The sequence below is a fragment of the Phoca vitulina genome, unplaced genomic scaffold, assembly GCF_004348235.1.
Source record: "Phoca vitulina isolate PV1807 unplaced genomic scaffold, GSC_HSeal_1.0 scaffold19, whole genome shotgun sequence".
Lineage (NCBI taxonomy): Eukaryota > Metazoa > Chordata > Mammalia > Carnivora > Phocidae > Phoca > Phoca vitulina.
Window position 1 is genome coordinate 34,410,070 of NW_022589722.1, and position 20,453 is coordinate 34,430,522.

The following is a 20,453-nucleotide window of genomic DNA, read 5'->3' on the forward strand; positions in this document are numbered from 1 at the left end:
CGGAGAGGGAGAAGCAGGCTTCCCGCTGAGCAGGGAGCCCAATGCGGGGCTCAGTCCCAGGACCCTGGGATCCTGACCTGAGCCAAAGGCAGACGCTTAACGAATGAGCCCCCCAGGTGCCCCCCACGTTCAAAATTTATTACGAAGCTACAGTAATCAAGACAGTGTGCTCCTGGCATAAAGACAGACGCCAAGAGCAGACGAACGAAACAGGAAACCCAGAGGTAAACCCTCACATGTACGGCCAATTAATTTTCAGTAAGGACACCAAAACCACTCAATGGGGAAAGGACAGTCTTTTCAACCAACAGTGCTGAGAAAACTGGACATTCACGTGCAAAAGATTTAAGTTGGGTCCTCCCCCAGCACCACATACAAAAATACACTCAAAGTAGATCAAACACCTCAACTTAAGACCTAAGACCAAGAAACTCTGAGGGGAACGCAGAGGCAAATCTTCCTGACCCCGGATTTGGCAGTTTTTCATATATGACACCAAAGGCACAAAATACAAATAAACTGGACTTCATGAAAATTAAAAACATGTACGTTTTGAAGAAAACTATAAGGAGAGTGAAAAGACAGCCTACAGAATAGAAGAAAATATTTGCAAATCATGAAACTGACAAGGGATTAATATCCAGAATATATAAAGAAATGCTACAACTCAACAATTCAACTCAAAAATGGGCAAAGAACTCAAATACACATTTCTGCAAAGAAGATATACAAATGGCCAATAAGCACATAAAAAAATGTTCAGTATGATTAATCACTATGGAAATGCAAATCAAAACTATGAGACACCGCTTCACACCCATTAGGACAGTTATCTTTTTTTAAAGATTTTATTTTGGGGGGCACCTGGGTGGCTCAGTCATTAAGCGTCTGCCTTCGGCTCAGGTCATGATCCCAGGGTCCTGGGATCGAGCCCCGCATCGGGCTCCCTGCTCGGCGGGAAGCCTGCTTCTCCCTCTCCCTCTGCCGCTCCCCCTGCTTGTGTTCCCTCTCTTTGTGAAATAAGTAAGTAAAATCTTTTTTAAAGACATGATTTATTAAATAAATAAATATTTATTTTTTAAGATTTTATTTATTTATTTGACAGAGACACAGCGAGAGAGGGAACACAAGCAGGGGGAGTGGGAGAGGGAGAAGCAGGCTTCCCGCCGAGCAGGGAGCCCGATGTGGGGCTCGATCCCAGGACCCTGGGATCATGACCTGAGCCGAAGGCAGACGCCCAACGACTGAGCCACCCAGGTGCCCAAGACAGTTATCTTAAAGCAAATGAAACAAGTGTCCATGAGGACAAAGAGAAATCAGAACCCTCACAGGATGTGGAAAGGAAGGTAAAGTGGTGCAGCCACCATGAAAAATAGTTCGGTGGTTCCTCCAAAAGCTACACATAACGTATCACAGGGCCCAACACTCGCACTCCCGGGTATATACCTGAAAGAACTGAAAGCAGGGACTCAAACTCTTGCACACACACGCTCACGCAGCACATTCACAACGGCCAACCCATGTGCCCACACACAGATGAATGCATAAATAAAACGTGGTACGTACATACATAGAGTAGTACTCAGCCTTAAAAAGGAAGGAGCTGCTGACACCTGCCACGACCCAGGGGAGCCCTGAGGACACCGTGCTGAGTGAAATAAGCCAGACACAGAAGGACAAATCCTGTCTGGTTCCACTTCTAGGAGGCACCTGCAGTGGTCAGACCCAGGGGGACTCAGAGCAGACGGCGGGGCCGGGGAGGGGGCCGTGGGGGAGAGTGCGTGATGAGGACAGAGTCTGGGAAGTTCAGGTTGGGAAGATGAAAAATTTTGTAAACAGACAGTGATGATGATCACCCAACACTGGGAATGTAATTAATGCCACCGAATAGTACACTTAAAAGTGGTTTAAAAAAAAAAGTGGAGGATGCCTGGGGGGCGCAGTTAGCATCTGACTCTTGGTTTCAGCTCAGGTCCTGGTCTCAGGATCATGAGATCGAGCCCCGTGATGGCTTCCGTGCTTACTGAGGAGTCACTTCCTCTACCCTGCCCCCAACCCAGCTCGCACACACACACGCACACTCTCTTGCTCAAAGTAAATAAATAAATAAATCTTAAAAAAGAAAAAAGTGGTTAAGATGTTAAATTTTATGTGTATTTTACCAAAACTAAAAAAAAAAAGGAGGGGGGTTGCTTCCACAGTAAGGCCTTTCATAAGAGGCCATAAAAGCGGCCTTCCAGAAGGTCTCCAGAGGGCGGCCCTCACACCAGCACCTGCGTCAACCGCCTGAGGAGTCTTCGAGAGAGCGTGTCTCGGGGCAACCCCAGGCCGTGCGTCTAGCACACACTCAAGTTCGAGAACAGCCACTATGGAAGAACGCTTAAGATACAAAGAGGCGGGGCACTTACATGAAAGAAGGCTCCGCAGACTGACATGTACAAAAGGCTTCATGCTTGTAAATACATTCATTTATTTTGAGTGCCCAGCAAGAGGCAAAAGGTAGATAAGCTGCAGCTACTGCCCAGAATGAGTGAGGTCCCGCCCACCGGCAAGGAGAGAAGCCCAGGGTGCTGAGTAAAGCCAGCAATAGTCTCCGAACAGGGGGGGAGGGGGGCCTTCCTGCAAGGCAGGTGGTCCTCGGGGCTGAGTGTGCACCCTGTCCAAGTACAGGGAAGGCTCAGCGGGCCCCTCGGCCCCTCTTGAGGATGGGCATGGAAATGGTGGGCACGTTTCTATTGTTTCACCAATAGCAATAAACGTCGCACTTTTGTTCAGTTTTAAAATGGCGTTCATAAACTAATACTTTTTAAAACTGAAACGAGAAGACGGTGGCCATGACCTCCGGGCAGGCCATGGAGCCGGCTTCCCAGCAGACCCACGGCGCCCTACCCCCAGCCCGCCTCGCAGAGGCTGGTATCTGAGGCCGCCCGCTTAGTGCACTGGGCTCCCGTCTACGCTGTAAGGGGCCAGGCAGACGGCAGGCTGCCAAGACGGTGCTGCTGCTGCCCCCGCATGCCGGCACTTGCTTACCTGGCAGAGGGAAAACGTGGCAGACACGACCCCAATCAGGACATTCAGCGCATCTTTCACCAGCTCACACTCCTTCACCAGGACGGGCTGTGGGGCCTGCAGCAGGCCCCCGCCAAGCACCTGCAGCTCCCCGTGGTGGAGCCTGCAGAGCCTGTCGAAGGCATCCCTTCCGGCCTCCGTGAGGTAGGGCTCCTCTCTGTGGCCAGGGGGGCTGCGTGGGAGACAGAGGAGGGGGCGCTGAGCGGATGGAGCGACACACACACCTCAGCTGCATGGACAAGAGGCAGGGCAGAGAGGGACTAAGACCAGGAGCAGCAACAAGTGCCCCCCCCGCCCAGTGCCCAGGGGCACACGCTGCTCCTCGGGATGACAACCACAATGTGTCTTCATGTTAAAAATAAGCACAGCGCCCACAGCAGCCCAGGTGTCCGACGACAGATGAATGGATACACAAAACACAGCCTGCCCATGAAGTGGAATATAGTCCAGGCTTGGAATGGACACCAACACCTGCTACAACATGGATGAACCTCGAATACATTACACTAAGTTAAATAAGCCACATACAAAACTGTATGCTCAAGACGAGCATGACGGCAAATCTTACGCTACGTACATCTTGCCACTCCTGGGATCTGGCCTGAGAGAGCAGACGAGAGCGGCGCCGGCGGCCGGCAGGGGGAGCTCCGGGTCAGGGCAGCCCCAGTAGGACAAGACACACCCGGCAGGTGGCCCCCCATTTAGCCCCAGCAGCATGCTCCCTCCTGGGAGCCCCCCTGCCAGCCTCCCGAATATCTTAATGAGGTTTCCTTTACTCAGTTTCATGGAGCAAAAAGTCTCCCAAATGCTCGGACGTAACAGGCCTGCGGTCTCGCGGAAGGTGCCTCCGGACACACCGCAGCCTCCGGGGCTCTGCCTCCACGCGGTCCTATCTATGCCAGGAATTCACAGCCACATCAGCCAAAAGCAGCCAAAAAAAAACCAGTATCACTTTTTAAATATTCCTTTGAAAACCATAAACCCCTACTGAAAAACATAAAAGAGCTGTTTTTTAAAATCCACTGAAAAAGTAATTTTTTTTTTTTTAAGATTTTATTTATTTGACAGAGACACAGAGAGAGAGGGAACACAAGCAGGGTGGGTGAGAGAGGGAGAAACAGGGTCCCCGCCGAGCAGGGAGCCCGATGCGGGGCTCGATGCCAGGACCCTGGGATCATGACCTGAGCCGAAGGCAGACACTTAACGACTGAGCCACCCAGGCGCCCCATGAAAAAGTAATTTCTTAATAAAGGGAGCTTGGGGAATACAAGCTCTTTTAAAACTTTTCTTCTCATTTTTAATACCTAACCAGCTCCTTTCTCCTCCTCTGCAAAAAAAATTTATTTTAGGTCTAACATGTCAAAAAGAGTATCATTTATTCTTCAAAGACAAAAGTCATTTCCTGAGGGGGTAACAGCTCCAAGCTATAGGACATTTTAACATCAAGATGCATGTCTGACCACCAGCACGTTTTCATCCCATCAGGAATGATGTACAAGGTACAAGAACAATACATCTCAGAACCTATTAAATCAAAAATCCTGCTGGGTCGCCTGGGTGGCTCTGTCGGTAAAGTGTCTGTCTTCAGCTCAGGTCACAATCCCGGGGTCCTGGGATCGAGTCCTGCATCGGGCTCCCTGCTCAGCAGGCAGCCTGCTCCTCACCCCTCCCCCGCTCCCCCTGCTTCTGCTCACTCTCTCTCAAATAAATAAATAAAATCTTAAAAAAAAAAAAAAAAGATTTTATTTATTTGCGAGAGAGAGCACGAGCAGGAGGAGGAAGAGGGAGAAGCCCCTGGGATCATGACCTGAGCCGAAGGCAGTCCCTTAACCTACTGAGCCCCCAGGCGTCCCTCTCTTGCAAATAAATAAAATCTTTAAAAAAAACAAAAATCCTTTTTAATTGACAATGCACGTCAATCATTCTTCCCCTCTCTCAGCAAGTATCTGAGTGCGGGGGGAGCAGCGAGGCAGACAAGCCCAGCCTCCCGGGGCAGGCGCTACAGAGGGGAGAAACGAGGAAGCATCGACTTGGACCCCAGGGCTGGCGAGGACTCCAAGAGGCCCAGGGAGCAACAAGAAGAGAAAAGGGGTCAGTGTGAGTGGAGCTGGGGAGTGCGGGGAGGACTTCACGGAAGGATTGGCCCTCGATCCAGACCAGGGGCAGCCATCAAGTGTGGCAGACAGAGCAATGATGTGCTCTGGTTTCTGTCCCTGGAAGGTGGCACCAGCTGTGTGGAGGATGAGGGAAGGGCAGGAGGAAGCAGGGAGGCCAGACCTGAGGCATCCAGGTTGGCAGGTAGGCTGTGGCCAGACCACAGCCATCTGCCCTCACTCCCTCGGGGAGAGAAGAGCGTGAGGAAAGACTTCTCAAGTTTCAAAGTCCTTCTGAGCTTCCTCTAGGGAGTTGCTCAGGACAGGTGCACGCTGCAGGTGCCATCCCATTTCTGACCCCCGGCTGTTCCTGCCCCCACTCTTCCAGGGTCAACGCCAGCACTGCCGTGGCCATGTGTGCCCCCTTTGGGGATTCAGAGCTAAGGCAGAAAAATCCAGGGGCGCCTGGGTTGCTCAGTTGGTTAAGCGACTGCCTTCGGCTCAGGTCATGATCCCGGAGTCCTGGGATCGAGTCCCGCATCGGGCTCCCTGCTCAGCGGAGAGCCTGCTTCTCCCTCTGACCCTATCCCCTCTCATGCTGTTTCTCTCTCTCTCTGTCAAATAAATAAATAAAATCTTAAAAAAAAAAAAAGAAAAATCCAGGAAGGAAAACACCAAATTCCCCTTGTCCCCACGGAGAACTCAGCCGTCAACATAATGAAACCACTCCCCCCAGAATGGGTGCAGCCAGAGAAACGGCAGAGGAGGCCTTCAGACCTACGCGGGTACTCGGGCCGAAGCCCAGGGGAGGGGTCCTCCAGGGGTCTCAGAGGACAGAGTTTACAGTCCTAGGGCTGCGGGTGGACAGGCAGCCCTGCTTCTGGAGGGCAGCAGCTTCCTTAACTGCCCACTAGCCAGAGCTCATGGTAGGAAACTAGCAGGTGGCTGGGATTTAAACTGAAACAAGTTCAAAAGATTTGCCAAATGAACTAGTGCAAAAGGCCTCAGGGGTCAGGGGCCGGTGGGATCAGGTTCGCACCAGAACAGGCAGAGGAGGATGCTTGGGGGAAGTGAGTTTGGGGCCCATGCCCAACTGAGGCGTGGCCCTGAGGGTCTCCCTGAGGAAGCCACCATGTGTGCACTGCTGGGCACGCGCTCACGTCCTGGGAGCGAGGGGAAGAACGCCACGGTGCTCCTCGCTGCTGGAGCTCTAAGGTCAGCAACCTTCGGGGGACGCCAAGGAGATCAACTGCACTCGGCAGAACAGGGGGCAAGGACAGAGACCTGGTGAGCAATCGTATCACCTAAATGGTGTCCTAAAAAGTAGAAACTAATGAATGAAATACCACTAAGCAAATATTTACAGAAGAAAGTGCTAACTTGTTGGCCCACTTTTGGGACATGTGAGGGGTTAGCAGCAAGCGGGATGGCTAGACTTGCTTTGTGCACACAAGACAGGAAGTTGCAGGACAAGGCAAGCACCGCCGGTGGTGCTGAGGGAAGCAGGGAGCTGGCCATCCCTGGAGGAACCCACTGCACGAGACAGATGACCTCGCCAGCAGGAGCGGTGCCCGCACACAACGGGCACCTAACTGCCTACGCCCCGGCCCACGTGCACCCTGCAGAGACCCTGCTGGGCCCAGACGCTGCACCAGAAGGCACTGCACTCCTGTGAACACTGACTCTTGCATCCTATGCTCCCCAAAATGAAGTTCCACAGAATTGCCAGCAGATGAGATAGGACAAGAGGGTCCCAGGAGCAAATAGTGGGAAATGTGTGTCCTCTATCCCCATTCTGGGAGCTTTTGAGGGACGACACCAGTGCTTTACAGACTGAGAGGTCCTGAGTGCAGAGGCCTCTGGGCACGGATGAGCCCAGGGGACGGGATGCTGGCACCGGTCAGGGCAGCACTGCCATGACTGAACTTGTCCGCCAGAGAGCACCACTGTCAGTCCTGGATGTGAAGACCAGTGGACGCGAAGCTTGTTCCCTCACCAGCACTCTGTGCCCTGGCCCTGACTGCACCTGCCAGGCTGCCCTTGACACCTCTGACTGGGAGCCCTCACTGATTTGCAAAAGTCACTGGCACCGGAGAAACCTCCCTGAAGCCTGCAAGTCCTTCCCCTCGGCATCCCTCTCACCTCCCAGGATCCAGGCCATGCCACACACTAGCCTGATGAAACTTCCAGGCTCCTAATCCCACCATAGCTGCTCTACAAACAACTGCCTGAGCCCTCCCGAGTAAAGGCCACGCTCACATGCGGGGGGCGGGGGAGGGGGATGGGGGGATGCATTTAGCAGCAAAGGCTCACGTACCATCCAACTTGCTCCCAGCACCTCCGCTTGCTGGCCTCGTAGGTGAGCACGGCATCCCACAGGTCGATGTCTGGAGTCATGCCTGGTTCAGACTGGGAGTCAGGAGTCAAATTAGATGCTGACTGGAACCCTTCATCGTCGGACTGATCCACACTCTGAGGAACCTGGAGACCACAGGAAAGAAGGAAACATCATGTATGTCTTTGGGTCTAAATTTCACCCAAGTGTGGTCAGAATTCCGGGACTTCCCCACACACTTCCCATTACTCGTTACAAGAAACACCCAGCAGAATGTTTCCTCTACTTTTCCCAAGCACGTAGCTACTACACAATGTTTTCACTCCCACCGAATCACTTACTGGATTAATTAAGATTATCGATTTCCAGTTATATAGGACGTATAAGCGTCAATATCACTTACAATGGAATTTTTCATGAAATGATTCTGATGTGAAAATTCCATTTTGGGGAACCCAGCATAAAAAAATCATAGTAGGAACACCGGGGTGGCTCAGTTAGTTAGGCGTCTGCCTTCGGCTCAGGTCATGATTCCAGGATTCTGGGACCGAGCCCTATGCCAGGCTCCCGGCTCAGCGCAGAGCCTGTTTCTCCCTCTGCCTGCCACTCCCCCACCCCCCCAGCTCGTGTGCGTTTTCTCTCTCAAATAAGTAAATAAATCCTTTAAAAATTAAAAAATTTAAAAAATCATAGTAAACAGAAAAATTTACGCACGCCAAGATGTTCACTACAGTGAGAATTTTTCGTAGTAAGGGGATAACTGAGTAATGATAGTGCTGAAATGTTTCGGCAACATTTATAAAGTCGCAAAACATAAAGGCCAACAATGATTTACTAAGGTAGGAAATATCCCACTTTATAGGCGGAAGAAAGTGCACAAAACTGCGCACATAGCAAGAACAAACATTCTGCTGCACGTGGCTCTGCTATGTACTTGAGATGTAGCTGAACTTGTTACTTCCCTGTAATTAAACATAAACAGCAACCCTACGAGTAAGTGACCTGACAACGCGCCCCGTTAGAAGGTGGAAAGCAGCGTGCTGCTTTGGTCTGCAGGTGGGCGGCGGGTCCTTGCCCACCCAGGTGAAGCCCACTGCAGCAGCCTCGCCTCACCACGGCTCAGCCACCAAGTGACAGGGACTCGAGCGCTATCCTACCTTTACCATGACCAAGGCAAGGTCAAAGGAGGCATTTCCAGCTGCCGGGGAGCTGGACGCAGGAAAGCAAACACTCTACCTTAATGGCCAATCCAGAGAGGTCTGCACTGTCCGGCATCGGGGGCAGGTCTAGCCGGACATCCATGTCGTATGTGCGGCTGTGCGCAAGGGCGCCAAAAAGCGAGACCCGGGTGTCTCTCTCAAACCTGTCACCGCAAGGGTCCCCATATGAGAAGAGCCCCGCGGTGGGCAGGCCAGTGCCTGGGGCCGCCTCCATCACCTGAAGCGCCTTCTGGATCATGTCCTGACATAAGTACTCCTCTCTGGAGATCAAAGACTGAACGTCCATCTCAAAAACACTCAGGTCGTAGCAGTCGTAGCCACTGTAGGGCACGTTTCTCCCCACATGCTTGTTGTTAAAGAAGTAGTCCCGCTTGCGCTGCAGCACTTGAGGGGGGCCACTCCCTGCCAGCTGAACCAGGAGGTCCAAAACAGATCCCACCTCCACGAACGGACAGCAAGGGGCTGCTAGGAGCTCCTCCACGAGTTCCTCCAGACGGTCAGCCTCGGGGCCCAGACCACCCACTCTCAAGTCGAAGGACAGCATGAGGATCTTGTTCTTCACTGGGAGTTTGGAGAGATCAGGCTGCAGTTTATGAGTCTCATCTTGAAAGAGATTCGTGAAAAGGGCATTGTAGGCCACCCTCTTAAGTCTCTGCTTTGCCCTCTTCCGGCTCCCGCCGTGCTGGCCCAGGTGAGCCTTCGCGGCCGGCAGGACGGCCTCGCACAGGTCGTCGAACAGCTGAGGGACGCTGGCCATGCCCACCCCTTCTCAGCTCCAGGCCCCCAGCGAGTGAGAAAGCACCCCAGCCGGGCTGCACTCCGGCCTCTGAAACGCAGGGCGTGGGAGCGGGTCAGACGGGGCTGAATGCCCCGCGACCCCGAAACCGACACCCGGAGGCTCAGCACTTGCACTTTCAGGTTCTTGCCCTCCCTGTGCCCACCGCCACCCCGCCGCCCGCAGTAGTCTGCAGAGCGCCAGCTCGCCACTTGTCCCACCCACTAGTCTTCACCCTCTAGGGGTCACGGAAGCGGGACAACCCCGAGGAGACTGCGCGAGGGCCGTACACAGTGGACGTGGCCCGCTTTGGACGCTCTGTCGACGTCCGGAGAGGGGCGGCCGGGACTACGCGCCGCCGGAGGAGGGAGTGTGGGGGTGGCGGCAGGCAGGGTCGCCGGGCGAGGCCTCACCCTGCGACGAGACCGCAGTGCCCGCTCCCGCCACCACTATCCCCGCCCGCGGCGTCACTGCCTCGCGACCCCGCAAGACCGCTAAAGCGGGCGCGCCGGAATTGCGTCATCGGGAGGGGCGGGGCGGACCCGGAGGTCGCGGCAGGGAGGGTACTTCCGGTTTGGAGTGCCGCAGGCCCGTGGGGAGGCCGAGACGCGCGGCGGGTTAGTCGAAGGAGGTGGCGTCACACTCGCTAGGGTGGACTGCGCACGCCAGCAGTGGGGGCTGGAGCGGGGCCCCCCGCTGGACCCCGGTCGTCGCCGCGTCCGTCACAGACCCAGCCCGAGCGCGCCCCGCGGGGACGCAGGGACCCCGAGCCCTGTGCGCCGCGGCTCCGGCGGGGAGAAACCCCAGCACCCTGGACTCCTGCTTCTCGCCCAGCGACCGAACCTCCCAACTTCCTTCTCTGGTTTTGCCGCAGCATGCTGGGCCCGGGCTGCAAGCCTGCTGTTCCCGAATAAACCCCTGTGTGCTCGTGAAATGATCTGTAGGGGCACAGTACTTGCTGGCCCGCAGTGGAACCTGGAGCGGACCCCCACGAGCTGCGAGCTGGTGCGCAGACAGGCGCGGGCGCCCGCGGAGCGCGCTGCCGTCTCGGACCGGGGCTGGAGGCTAAGTTTTCCCCGGATTTCAAGCTCCGCGCTCTGTGTGCGGGTGCTCCAGGCCTTGTCCTGGCTGAGAGGTCGCCTTTTCAGAACTGGACTGCTCGGTCAGAGCTGCGCTGCTGAGGAATTTGTCTGCTCTAGAGAAGAACCTCCGAGAAACGGGCCCCCAGAAATCACAGTGCTTTGGGGGACCCCCCCCTTTCTGGGACCTCAGCCGGTTCTGTTTTTAAAACTGCGGTGCCATGGACTGAATGAACCAAAAGTAGCCAACCAGGGGAAATAAACGACCCTTTGGCATGTTTCCTGTACTTGTCTATGATGGCACCATGGCAGAGTCTGGGGACACTGGTCATTTGTTCCCACTGGGTCAGGTAGGGCAAAATGATAGTGTTTACGAACCAGTATGGGTGGGAAATAATAAGGCCACAAAGAGGGCCTGCATCGCTCGTCCCACCTGTCCACACAAATGGGTCTCCTACAGCTTCCATGTCTCCCGGTTCATGTTTTCTCACTGGATCGAAGCTTTCTCTTCTAGACGGGCCAGTGCTGCTTCTGTGGCTAAAATTCTGTTAGGAAAGGGCGCCTGGGTGGCTCAGTTGGTTAAGCGACTGCCTTCGGCTCAGGTCCTGATCCTGGAGTCCCAGGATCGAGTCCCGCATCGGGCTCCCTGCTCGGCAGGGGGTCTGCTTCTCCCTCTGACCCTCCTCCCTCTCACTCTCATTCTCTCTCTCTCAAATAAATAAATAAAATCTTAAAAAAATAAAATAAAATTCTGTTAGGAAAGATTGTCCCTACCCAGGGAACCCCTCTTCAACTTCGTTGTGGTCGGAGAACTCATCTTACTGGCCAGACGCTTCAGCAGGCCCGCGCTGCTTGGCAGGCCTCACCTTCACTGCACCCCCCATCCACGTTCCCCGCGTTAGTCACACGCACCACCAGCACTGGTGAGCCTCAACTGGCGAAATCTGCAGCCCCTCCAAAATACCTGGGCCGAGAGCATTGCTGTTGGTCCTTCTAACCCTCAGATCTGGGATCTCCCAGACTCCCACCCTTCGAGATTTCCAGGACGTCCAATGCACTTGGCCCCTGCCTCCTCTGACACATGTTAATAAAAGGAGATACACTTCAAAATGTTCGGGTCTAACTGCTTCTATTAAAAGTAACCATGCTTAGGGCGCCTGGGTGGCTCAGTCGTTAAGCGTCTGCCTTCGGCTCAGGTCATGATCTCGGGGTCCTGGGATCGAGCCCCACATCGGGCTCCCTGCTCCGCAGGAAGCCTGCTTCTCCCTCTCCCCTCCCCCTGCTTGTGTTCCCTCTCTCGCTGTGTCTCTCTCTGTCAAATAAATAAATAAATAAAATCTTTAAAAAAAAAAAAAAAAAAAAAGTAACCATGCTTTGGAGCGCCTGGGTGGCTCCGTGGGTTGAGCATCCAACTCTTGGTTTCAGCTCAGGTCGTGATCTCCTCAGTGGTGAGCACCACGGGGGAGGCGGGGGATGCTCAGCGCTCAGCGGGGAGTCTGCTTGGAGATTCTCTCCCTCTGCCCCTCCCCCCCCAAATGAATAAATCTTTAAAAAAAAAAAAGAAGGTAGCCACGCTTTGGTAGAACAATCTACACAGTGAGTTCCTGGGAGATGGAGAGGGTGGCCTTAAGCATCACACCTTGCAACCTGGACATTTCGTTTATTGGAAAAGACACCTCCACAACCTTGCCAGAAAGGCCCCTCTCAGATCTGCTAACCAGCCCTTGTGCCACCAAACTCCAGGTAAGAGACTCTTGGATCCGTGGGACATGTGTAGAGAAAGCACCAAAGCCTGACTGGACCCAAACACCAGCTGGTGACCTGGAAGTAAAGACCTCCCAGACTGAAACAGACATCTGGGGAGGGAGCTGTCCTGAGATGCGTAGACCAGGCCCGTGTGCCTTTTCCTCCTTTCCCTTCCTTTAGGGGGAAGACAATGCCCTTGTGTGGATCTCCCAAGCCCTGTGGAAGGGGGAAACCTCTTTTGATTATGGCCTTGCAGAAACAGCCTCACCATGATCCCGGGACAAATGAATTTTCCACTCACTTTTTTTTTGAAGGGTTAGGTTTCTTCGGGATTCACAAAAGTCCCTCTTTCATCTGACCTAGTATCTTACACTGGATTCTTACCCAAATTCAGTCTGTGAATTTGCCACCATACAGGCTCTTACTGGATAACATTTGTTTTCAGTTCTTTTGAGATAACAGTACTGTTTTAATACATCTTTGAGGTTTTGCTGTTTTTGTTCAGCTATTGCTTCATTTTTCCCAAACACACTTGGCTACTTGTTTTCATGTGATCTTGCAGTACCCCCCTCTCCCCACAGGAACTTCCAGGAGGCACACAGGATTCTGGGTTTGCCTCCCTAGGGAGAACTTTCTCCCCTAAATTGGAATGAGTGCCAGTAAGTATCTTCAGTTGGCGACTGCAGACCTACAGTCTGGTTTAGAACCACCATTCAATTTGGGATTGTTATATTACTTCTGTTTTGTATAGCTCGTTTAAGTTTTGTATTTTGTTAACTGTCAAACTTTTGTAAAAATGATGTGCCCACTACGGAAATGATCTCCAATACTTGTAACCTCGAGAATATGTAGACTTTAGAGGGGAAGTGCCTGGCAGTTCTCCCTCCTGACCTCCCGTCTGACTCAAATGTGGCCTCAAGTGGTTTCCAACTGGTACATACTTTCCCTCTGCTGTAGGACAGGATAACCAGAGAAGTCCTTCCTGGCAGCAACAGACAAAACCACTAAATACGGAAAACCTGACTCTTGATCAGTGACGCTTTCAAAGAAAGGTCTTGATCAAAAGGAGGGAAATTTGGAAATTAATAAAGGGAAACTCTCGGAAGTGGGCTTAGGATGCTAGAAGGGGAGGCTGGAAGGAGGAGCTATACCACTCCATGCCCATCACAGGAACGATCGTTGATTAGAGGCCCAACAGAAGAATCAACAGCAAAGGATCATCAGAAAATCATCATCATCCTGAACTCTTGCTTTTCTCCAATGGATGTTCATTCAGAACAATCCTTTCCAGCTTCTTCCTTCTTCTCCATAAAATAACGTTCCTCTTTGCTTGTTGGACTTGCCTAGTATTTCGCCATAGTCTACCTGTCCCAAATTGTAATTCTCTGCTACTCCTGAATAAACCCATTTTTGCTGGTAAAATAACTTTTATTTTTAAGGTTAACAGAAGTGTGGGAAATGAGGATGGGGCCATCCGTGAAGAGGTGGGCCACTGGAGGGGGGCTCCAGGTCACTGCCGTGGACAGAGTGCCCCTGAGCCAGTGCCCTGGACAACTCCGTAGCCCAGCCCTCTGCACAAAGGCCTCAGGCAGTGGGGTACTGGCGAATGTTTAATAAGTGGCTCTTGGGGGACTAGCTTGTATTGTCATTTCTGGGGTGCAAAGACTTCCACCCTGGCTGATTTCAAGCTACCAGGTCACGGAACTCAAGAAGGAGCTAAGAAGAAACGTACAGTCAGCTTGTCACTGCGATGAGCAGGTTCAGGACAGCACCTCACTCCCCAAGACGTGAGCCCCTCTCCCCACAGAGCTCTATGGCAGAACTGTCCCCCTAGACTCCCGGCGTTCAGCCTCAGCCCTGCCCCCCAGCCTCACCGGCCACCTGCAGCATCTTCCACTGTGCTTCCAGCTGCCCTCTCAAGTGTATCAGGGCCTGCAGGTCCTCGGGGGAAGCCATGGAGAAGGGACCCAGGCTGGGGGGTGCCTCTCCATGCAACACCCGGGCCAGGACCCCCGCAAGCTGGGATGTGGATTCCTGGGCCAGGAGTAGAGGTGGAAGCAGCAAGTCACTGGTCACTCCCCACCTCCCACCCACAGCACGTCCACCCTGCCCAACTCACCTGCTCCACTAGGACCAAGACTCGGCCCCCCGCTGGTCCCCGTAGGAGCGCAGCCAGGAGTGCAGCTTGGGGGTCCTGGAGGCCATGGGCTGGTCCCAGCGCCACCAGCACCAGGTCAGGCTGGAAACCATAGGCCAGGGGCAGCACAAGGGCCAGGATGCAGCTCAAGAACCCACCTGTTGTCTGTGGGAAGGACAGCAGCAGAGCTCCAGGCCCTCAGCCAGGGGTCACCCCACCTCCCACAGTCCCATCAGGAAGCCAGGAAGGGCAGGTGAAGGCCAGGAGCGGCCCCAAGGGTGCCAACGAGCGGCAGCCGCCCTACCCGGGACCCCACCACTCACCCCTGGCAGCGGCACAGACACATGGAACATGGACAGGGCAGCCGCTTCTTTGCCTCTGATGTTCAGCCACAGATTCCTCCTTCCAGGAGAGAGTGAGCACGTGGGCACACATGCAAGGCTGTGAGATGCGGCTCACCCTCCAGAGCCCAGACAGCAGAAGGGAAGGTGCAGGAGACCCTCCCAGGAGCTCCTCTGCCAAACTCCAGCTGGGGAAGGCCCTGCCTACCCTCCCCCGTGGGGACCCCAGGAGTACGTGCCCACCCACACACAGGACGGGATGCACACAGGAGCCGAGTGTCCTACCCATCACTGGCAAGGTCTGGGGGCTGATCCAGCTGTCCCACAGCCACACAGAGCACCCTAGAGGAAAAGGTGGCCCCAGGACGGGCTGCACTCACCCAGCCAGGAATCCATGCTTAGAGCCCTCCCCATGGGGCCGGGAAGCAGGAGCACTGTGGCCCGCCAGGGCGGAGGTGCTCACCTCTGGGCTCTGTGGGACAAGCTGCGCCGAATGGCCACCTCCAGGGTGGCCGCCGCAGCTGGGGTTGTTGCGATGCCACTGCTCACCTGTGGGGGGCAACCCCCAACCAGGCACAGAGTCACATCCATCCTCCTCTTGGTCCCTGTCTACGGAGCTGCCATCTGCACACTGAGCTCAAACTGCTCCCCTTCTGGAAGTAAGATGCTTAAAACTACACTTTAAATCATCGCCTTCACCTCACTGTCAGAGAGTATTTAGCTAAGAAGACTGACTGAGCCTGAACTTGTGACCCTGTCCCTAAGAGCTGTTCTAGAAAGGGTCCATGTGGTTCTGCACCACCCAGCCCTCCCTTGGACAGGCCATCTGTTGTGGGCGGCTCCTGGGCCCTGCCCCCAGCTCCATGGCCACCCTCAGCCCATCCCAGGTGCCCCCACCTGTCCATCCAGGATCCCGTTCAGTAGATGCAGGACCTTTCCAAGTGCAATGAAAGCCGTGTCCTGGGCCAGGGCCGCATGTAGCCTGTGGTGGGAAACCAGAGGGACACGTGGACAGGAAGTGACACCGGTACCACAGCGCATGTGCACCCACAGCCCCATCCCTCTCCCCAGGCCCGCTCTGCCCACCTGGCCCAGGCCTGTGTCTCCTCCTGTGGGGCTGACCCCTCTTGACGGAGGACATCAGGCGGTAGGACCAGAGCAGCATCCTGCGCCGTCAGGGCGGCAGCCGTGCGGACAGGGGGTGTGGGGTAGAGGTGCAGCTGGTCCAGGGGGGACCTCAGTACAGCCGAGGTCTGGGCCTCCGCTGCCTTGAATTCGGGCCCCCCAGGCGACACAGGTAGGCGTCTCCCCTCTGGGGAGCAGGTGCTGGGGCTCAGTAGGGGGGCCGGCCCTAAGGAGTGGTTCAGAGTCAAAGCCACTGCACGGGAGCCCGGGGAGGTACCCTGCCACCCAGCGTGGGCCACACTGACCTTGCTGCTGAAGGCTAGTCCAGTGAGGGGCCTGGGCTGCCCGGACACTCTGGATGGACTCCAGAGCACTGTGGGGAGAAACGGGAGCAGTAAGGCCTGGCCTGGAACCCCCAGCCCTTCCTAGCCTCCTGCCCCATACCTGTGCTGAGGCACCATGGACCCCGACAGGGGCGGGGCAGGGTCACCCAGCAGCGCCTTCACCACCATGCACACCGACTGGGACAGCGACTCCAGGTGGTAGCCTCCCTGGGAGCAGGGCGAAGGCAGACACGAGATTAGACAGGGCTGTCAGTGGAGTGGGGCGCCCCACCCTGTAGAGCAGGCCCCCCTGACTGCACCCCGACACCTGGCCCGTGAGCCCTCCCTGCCACCTGTCACCTCCAGCACAGCGCAGACCCGGCCGCCGGCCAGCAGCTGCAGCAGCTGCGTGAGGTGGGCGAAGCACTCAGGCGTGGCCTGCATCTGCCCCTGGAACCAGAGCCAAGTGTGAGGGGCCTGGCCCCAGGGCCCCAGAAGCCCTCCCCAGCCAGGACAGGCCTTCACCTCAGGATCCCCAATTGCTGAGTCAAATCCTGCCGAGACGAGCACCAGCTCAGGGTCAAACTGTGGACAGGGCCAGGTGGGGATGGGCAAGAGAGAGCCTGGAGCAGAGGTGAAGGAGGCCCCTCCAGAGAGTGCTCCCCACCCACAGGGCTCTGTTCTGCTCCGGGGGGGTCGGGGCAGGGGGCGGAGGGGGGCAGGAGATGACACCTCTGGGCACTGACTCCCCCTCCCACGCTCCTCCCACCAACACCACGCCTGCCCCCCCATGCAGTTACCTCAAAGGCCACAGGGAGCAGCACATGCAGGAAGGCGGCCATATAGTCAGCATTTCCCATCCCAACCTGTGGCCACCGGGCATCAGAGTTGGGCCCTGTGGGGGGGGGGGGCCTGGGGTCTTCACCCCTGGGGCCCAGGCTCTGGGGGTGACCCTGAAAGGATGCCCTGGACTACGTTCAGGAGGCCTGGGGCTGTGGGGCAAGGGGTGAGGCCTGGGGGAGAGGCTCTGGGTGGGGGGAGGGGGGGGGCACCTGGTTCCAGGGCAGGTTGACAGTGAAGCCACGGCCCTGCCCCAGCCCAACAGCATCTGCATCTGACTCTTGAAGATAAGGCCAAAAGCAACCATGCTCATAGCGGTGCCAGGAGAAGTAAAGAACACTGCGGACAACCAGCCGAGGTCAGAAATCGGAGCTCAAAGGTCAGGACCTCAGCCCCATGGCTCCCAGCAGTGGGTCTCAGGGAAGGCTGGTGACCCCAGCTCACCTGGGATCATCCTCAAAGATATACTGGATGCCCTGACCATGGTGGACATCCCAGTCGACAATGAGGATCCTGCGGACAGGCAGTGCAGAGGTCACTGAGGGGCAGGGCCTCCCACCTGGGGGCCAGAGCCCACCCCAAGAGGGGAAAGGACTGAATGGGGTCTGCCAGCAGCCCACTCCACCGCTTTCCGTCTGGCCTGGGCCCTGCCCCCGGACAGCCCAGGACACACCTTTGCAGACCGTGTTTCTGCTGGGCGTGTTTGGCCGCTATGGCCACATTGTTGAACACGCAGAACCCGTTGGCAGCAGCCCTCTGGCTGTGGTGCCCAGGAGGTCTGCGGGTGAAAACTGACACATCAGGGTCATCCTGTGCCCTCACAGGGCCCCCCACAGCTGGCGGCAGCCCAGAAGGGGACAGCCCTCACCTCACCAGGGCAAGCCCATTGTGCGCGGCTCCTGTCAGCACAGCATCCACCAGCTGCAGCGCGGCCCCCGCGGCCAGCCGGGCACAGTGGAAGGTACTCTGCGGGGGCAGGGGTGCAGATGAGCCCCCCCCCCGCCCTGCAGCACGGGCTCTGCCCAGGCCTGTGCCCAGCTGCAGGTCCCAGCAGCAGCAGCTGGTCGGGCATGCAGGGCATGTGCACGCTGGTGACCGAGGGCATATGGGCCAGGGTCAGCAGCTGCAGCCATGAAATGGGCACCAGCATGCAGATGTGTATGTGGGGGGGGGGGTGTCCCCAGGGCCGCACCGGGTGGAAGTAGACAGCATCGTACTGCCCAGACAGCGCCCGTAGTTCCTCCGTGCCCAAGGCCTGGGTTCCTCGCAACAGGGACACGTACTCTGGGCTGCAGAGGAGCAGGCAAGCAAGGCAGGGTCACCAGCAGGAGCCGGAAGGGGAGAAGGAGGGGCGGTGCGCTGGTGGGACCGCCCACCTCACGGTTCCCTCCCCCACCCACCCAGTGGTGAAACTGAGGCAGGTAGGGGAGATGCTCTGTTTTCAAGATGCGGGCAGGCTGGGCGGCCCCACGTGCCAGGCGGCCTCCTCTGGGGCAGGTGGCTCCCTGGGGTCTGACCTGTGTACCAGGCCCAGCTCTGCCTCTGAGGCCTCTCGAGCTGCCAACTGCAGACACCTCTGCTCCAGGCCCCCCTGCTGCAGGCGCTCAAGGGCTGCGGTCAGGCGCTCGGGACGCTCGATCTCACACTCAGGGCTGCGTGGACACAGAGCTTAGCGTCCAGAGCCCCCTCCCCACCCTCCCCCCTCTACCAGCTCACACTTACTCTTCCCAGAGCAGCCGGGCGGCTGTCATTTCCTCATGGTACACGAGTGCGGTCCTCATGGCCCAGCCGCCCTGGGGGGGGGGGGGGGCGGGGAACCGGTGAGTGCCTGCTCCCTCCTTGCAGCCCCGGGGAGCAGCTCAACCCCTGGGCCACAGCTGGGACGGCGCGCACGGAGCCTGGGCACGAACGCGCAGAATCCAGGCACGGAAGGAGGCCGCAGGCCGCAGTCGGGGTCGACCGGGTGGCTCCCGGGCACAGGTTTCCGGCTTCCTCATACTCGGACCCCGCACGGTCCGGCCCCCGCCGCTCAAAGCCCCGCCCCGAAGCGCGGCCTGACCCGAGGGAGGGGGCAGGAACGGGAGTGGACTGGTGTGCTAGGGGGCAGGTGCGCGAGGGGGGGAGGGAGCGGGGGCGGGAGTGGACAGGTGTAAGAGGGGGCAGGTGCGCGGGGAGGCGGGGAGCGGCAGGGGGCGAGAGTGGACGGGTGCGCGAAGGGGGGCGGGAGTGCGCGAGGGGGCGGGTGTGCCAGGGGGGCGGGTGTGGGGACCCAGGGCCAGTGTGCCCCGGACCCCGCGGACTGTGACGGCGGCACCACTGAGTGTCCCGGTCCGCCCCAAATCTCCCCCAGACCCACGCTGACCGCGCAGGCCAAGGCGTCAGACCCGTCCGCAGCCCATCACGTCTGGCGCACCCCAGGGGCCCATCCTAGCCAGAGCTCGAGGAACAGCTGCGAGTGAGGGGGTGAGGCCGAGGGCCCGCAGGAGCAAGGCCGCAGGCCGGAGAGCCCCCGCCTGGGCCGCGTCGAGGTGTAAGGAAGTGGCAGGGCCCGACTGAAGCTCCAAAAGACCCTGGCCGAAGAGCAGAGTCGGAGGCTTAGGGTGGTGGCAGAGACGTTGGACAGGGGTCGCCGAAGCGTGGGGCGAGGCAGGGCAGAAGGCCTAGCGGAGGGAAAGGCGGACAGAGGGAGATCTGAGCGAGGAAGGAAGGAAAGGAGGCGGCGCGGACACAGACCCAGAGCAAGACGGCCAGAGAGAGGAGGCATGCGGGAGCCAAAGGCCTGAAACCCGGGGCCTCTGCCAACCCGGCCCTGGGGGAGGCGGGGCCGTGGGCCGGAGTACCGGAGCGGCGGGCTTATCGGAGGCGGGGCCCTGGGGTCTCGAAAGCGGTGTTCTGAGGGGGACGGGCCCTCGGGAGGCCGGGCGTGGGGGAGGGCGGGCCTGTTAGAAGGCGGGGCCGGGAGCGCAGGTCCTGGGGACTTGGGGTCTTGGAAGCGGGGCCCTGGGGCGGGAGTGCCACCAATCCCGTTCTTCGGTGCCCCAGAAGCGCAGAAATGACCTCTACGGCGGTAGGAATGCAGCCGGCGGCCCCCACAGGGCCCTACCCCCTGCGGCCCGCGACCCCACAGGGGTCCCCACGGTCCTGATCAGGGCACCTGCCAGGGCGGGCTACGGGCGTCCTACCGAAGCTCTGGGCACACTCCGATTGGCTCATTTGGGTCACGTGCCCGCCCCTGAGCCAATCACGATGGCTATGGAGTGGCGTACTCTGAGTGGCCACCCTGGGCCACGTGGCTCCAGAGCAGGGCCTGTGGCGGACCGCCCTTCCCGGTCGCTCCGAGCTGGGGGTCCCGGCAAGCGTCTGTCCCAGA

At 57.3% G+C, this 20,453-nt stretch overlaps 2 protein-coding genes across 12 annotated transcripts in view; both read right to left on the minus strand.

Annotated features, from left to right (window-relative positions):
• Positions 1-9,980, minus strand: part of TUBGCP6 (tubulin gamma complex associated protein 6) — a 23,649-nt gene extending 13,669 nt beyond the window's left edge. For all 5 annotated transcript variants that reach the window (XM_032416406.1, XM_032416407.1, XM_032416403.1 and 2 more), the window contains exons 1-3: positions 8,734-9,980; positions 7,480-7,643; positions 3,031-3,241 (exon numbers count right to left, since the gene is read on the minus strand). In XM_032416406.1, the coding sequence (XP_032272297.1) occupies positions 3,031-3,241; positions 7,480-7,643; positions 8,734-9,474 (1,116 nt within the window). In that variant the 5' untranslated portion in view covers positions 9,475-9,980. The remainder of the gene's footprint in view (positions 1-3,030; positions 3,242-7,479; positions 7,644-8,733) is intronic.
• A 2,155-nt stretch (positions 9,981-12,135) lies between these two features.
• Positions 12,136-20,275, minus strand: HDAC10 (histone deacetylase 10). Of its 7 annotated transcripts, none has more exons than XM_032416869.1 (21): positions 20,238-20,275; positions 18,806-18,876; positions 18,601-18,735; positions 18,276-18,372; positions 17,952-18,049; positions 17,757-17,861; positions 17,528-17,596; positions 17,296-17,422; positions 17,044-17,109; positions 16,769-16,828; positions 16,604-16,693; positions 16,365-16,471; positions 16,226-16,293; positions 15,882-16,146; positions 15,693-15,777; positions 15,259-15,344; positions 15,081-15,137; positions 14,778-14,856; positions 14,437-14,619; positions 14,199-14,351; positions 12,136-14,033 (listed from the first exon to the last, which is right to left on the minus strand). In XM_032416869.1, exons 2-21 carry the CDS (start codon positions 18,862-18,864, stop codon positions 14,001-14,003), a joined length of 2,022 nt encoding a protein of 673 aa, XP_032272760.1. In that variant the 5' UTR covers positions 18,865-18,876; positions 20,238-20,275; the 3' UTR covers positions 12,136-14,000. The 7 variants fall into 7 exon arrangements, with proteins under 7 accessions (XP_032272760.1, XP_032272761.1, XP_032272759.1 ...); XM_032416870.1 differs by lacking the exon at positions 20,238-20,275 and adding an exon at positions 19,924-20,004; XM_032416868.1 differs by lacking the exon at positions 20,238-20,275 and adding an exon at positions 19,817-19,914.
• Between the last annotated feature and the right edge of the window lie 178 nt (positions 20,276-20,453).

Excerpts from the sequence above, each read along its gene's own strand:
- HDAC10 (XM_032416869.1), bottom strand. The coding sequence starts at position 18,864 with ATGAGGACCGCACTCGTGTACCATGAGGAAATGACAGCCGCCCGGCTG. Across the intron at positions 16,694-16,768 it reads CAGCAATTGGGGATCCTGAG|GGGCAGATGCAGGCCACGCC; the intron begins GTGAAGGCCTGT and ends CTCTGGTTCCAG. Across the intron at positions 16,294-16,364 it reads TCCATGGTGCCTCAGCACAG|TGCTCTGGAGTCCATCCAGA; the intron begins GTATGGGGCAGG and ends TTCTCCCCACAG.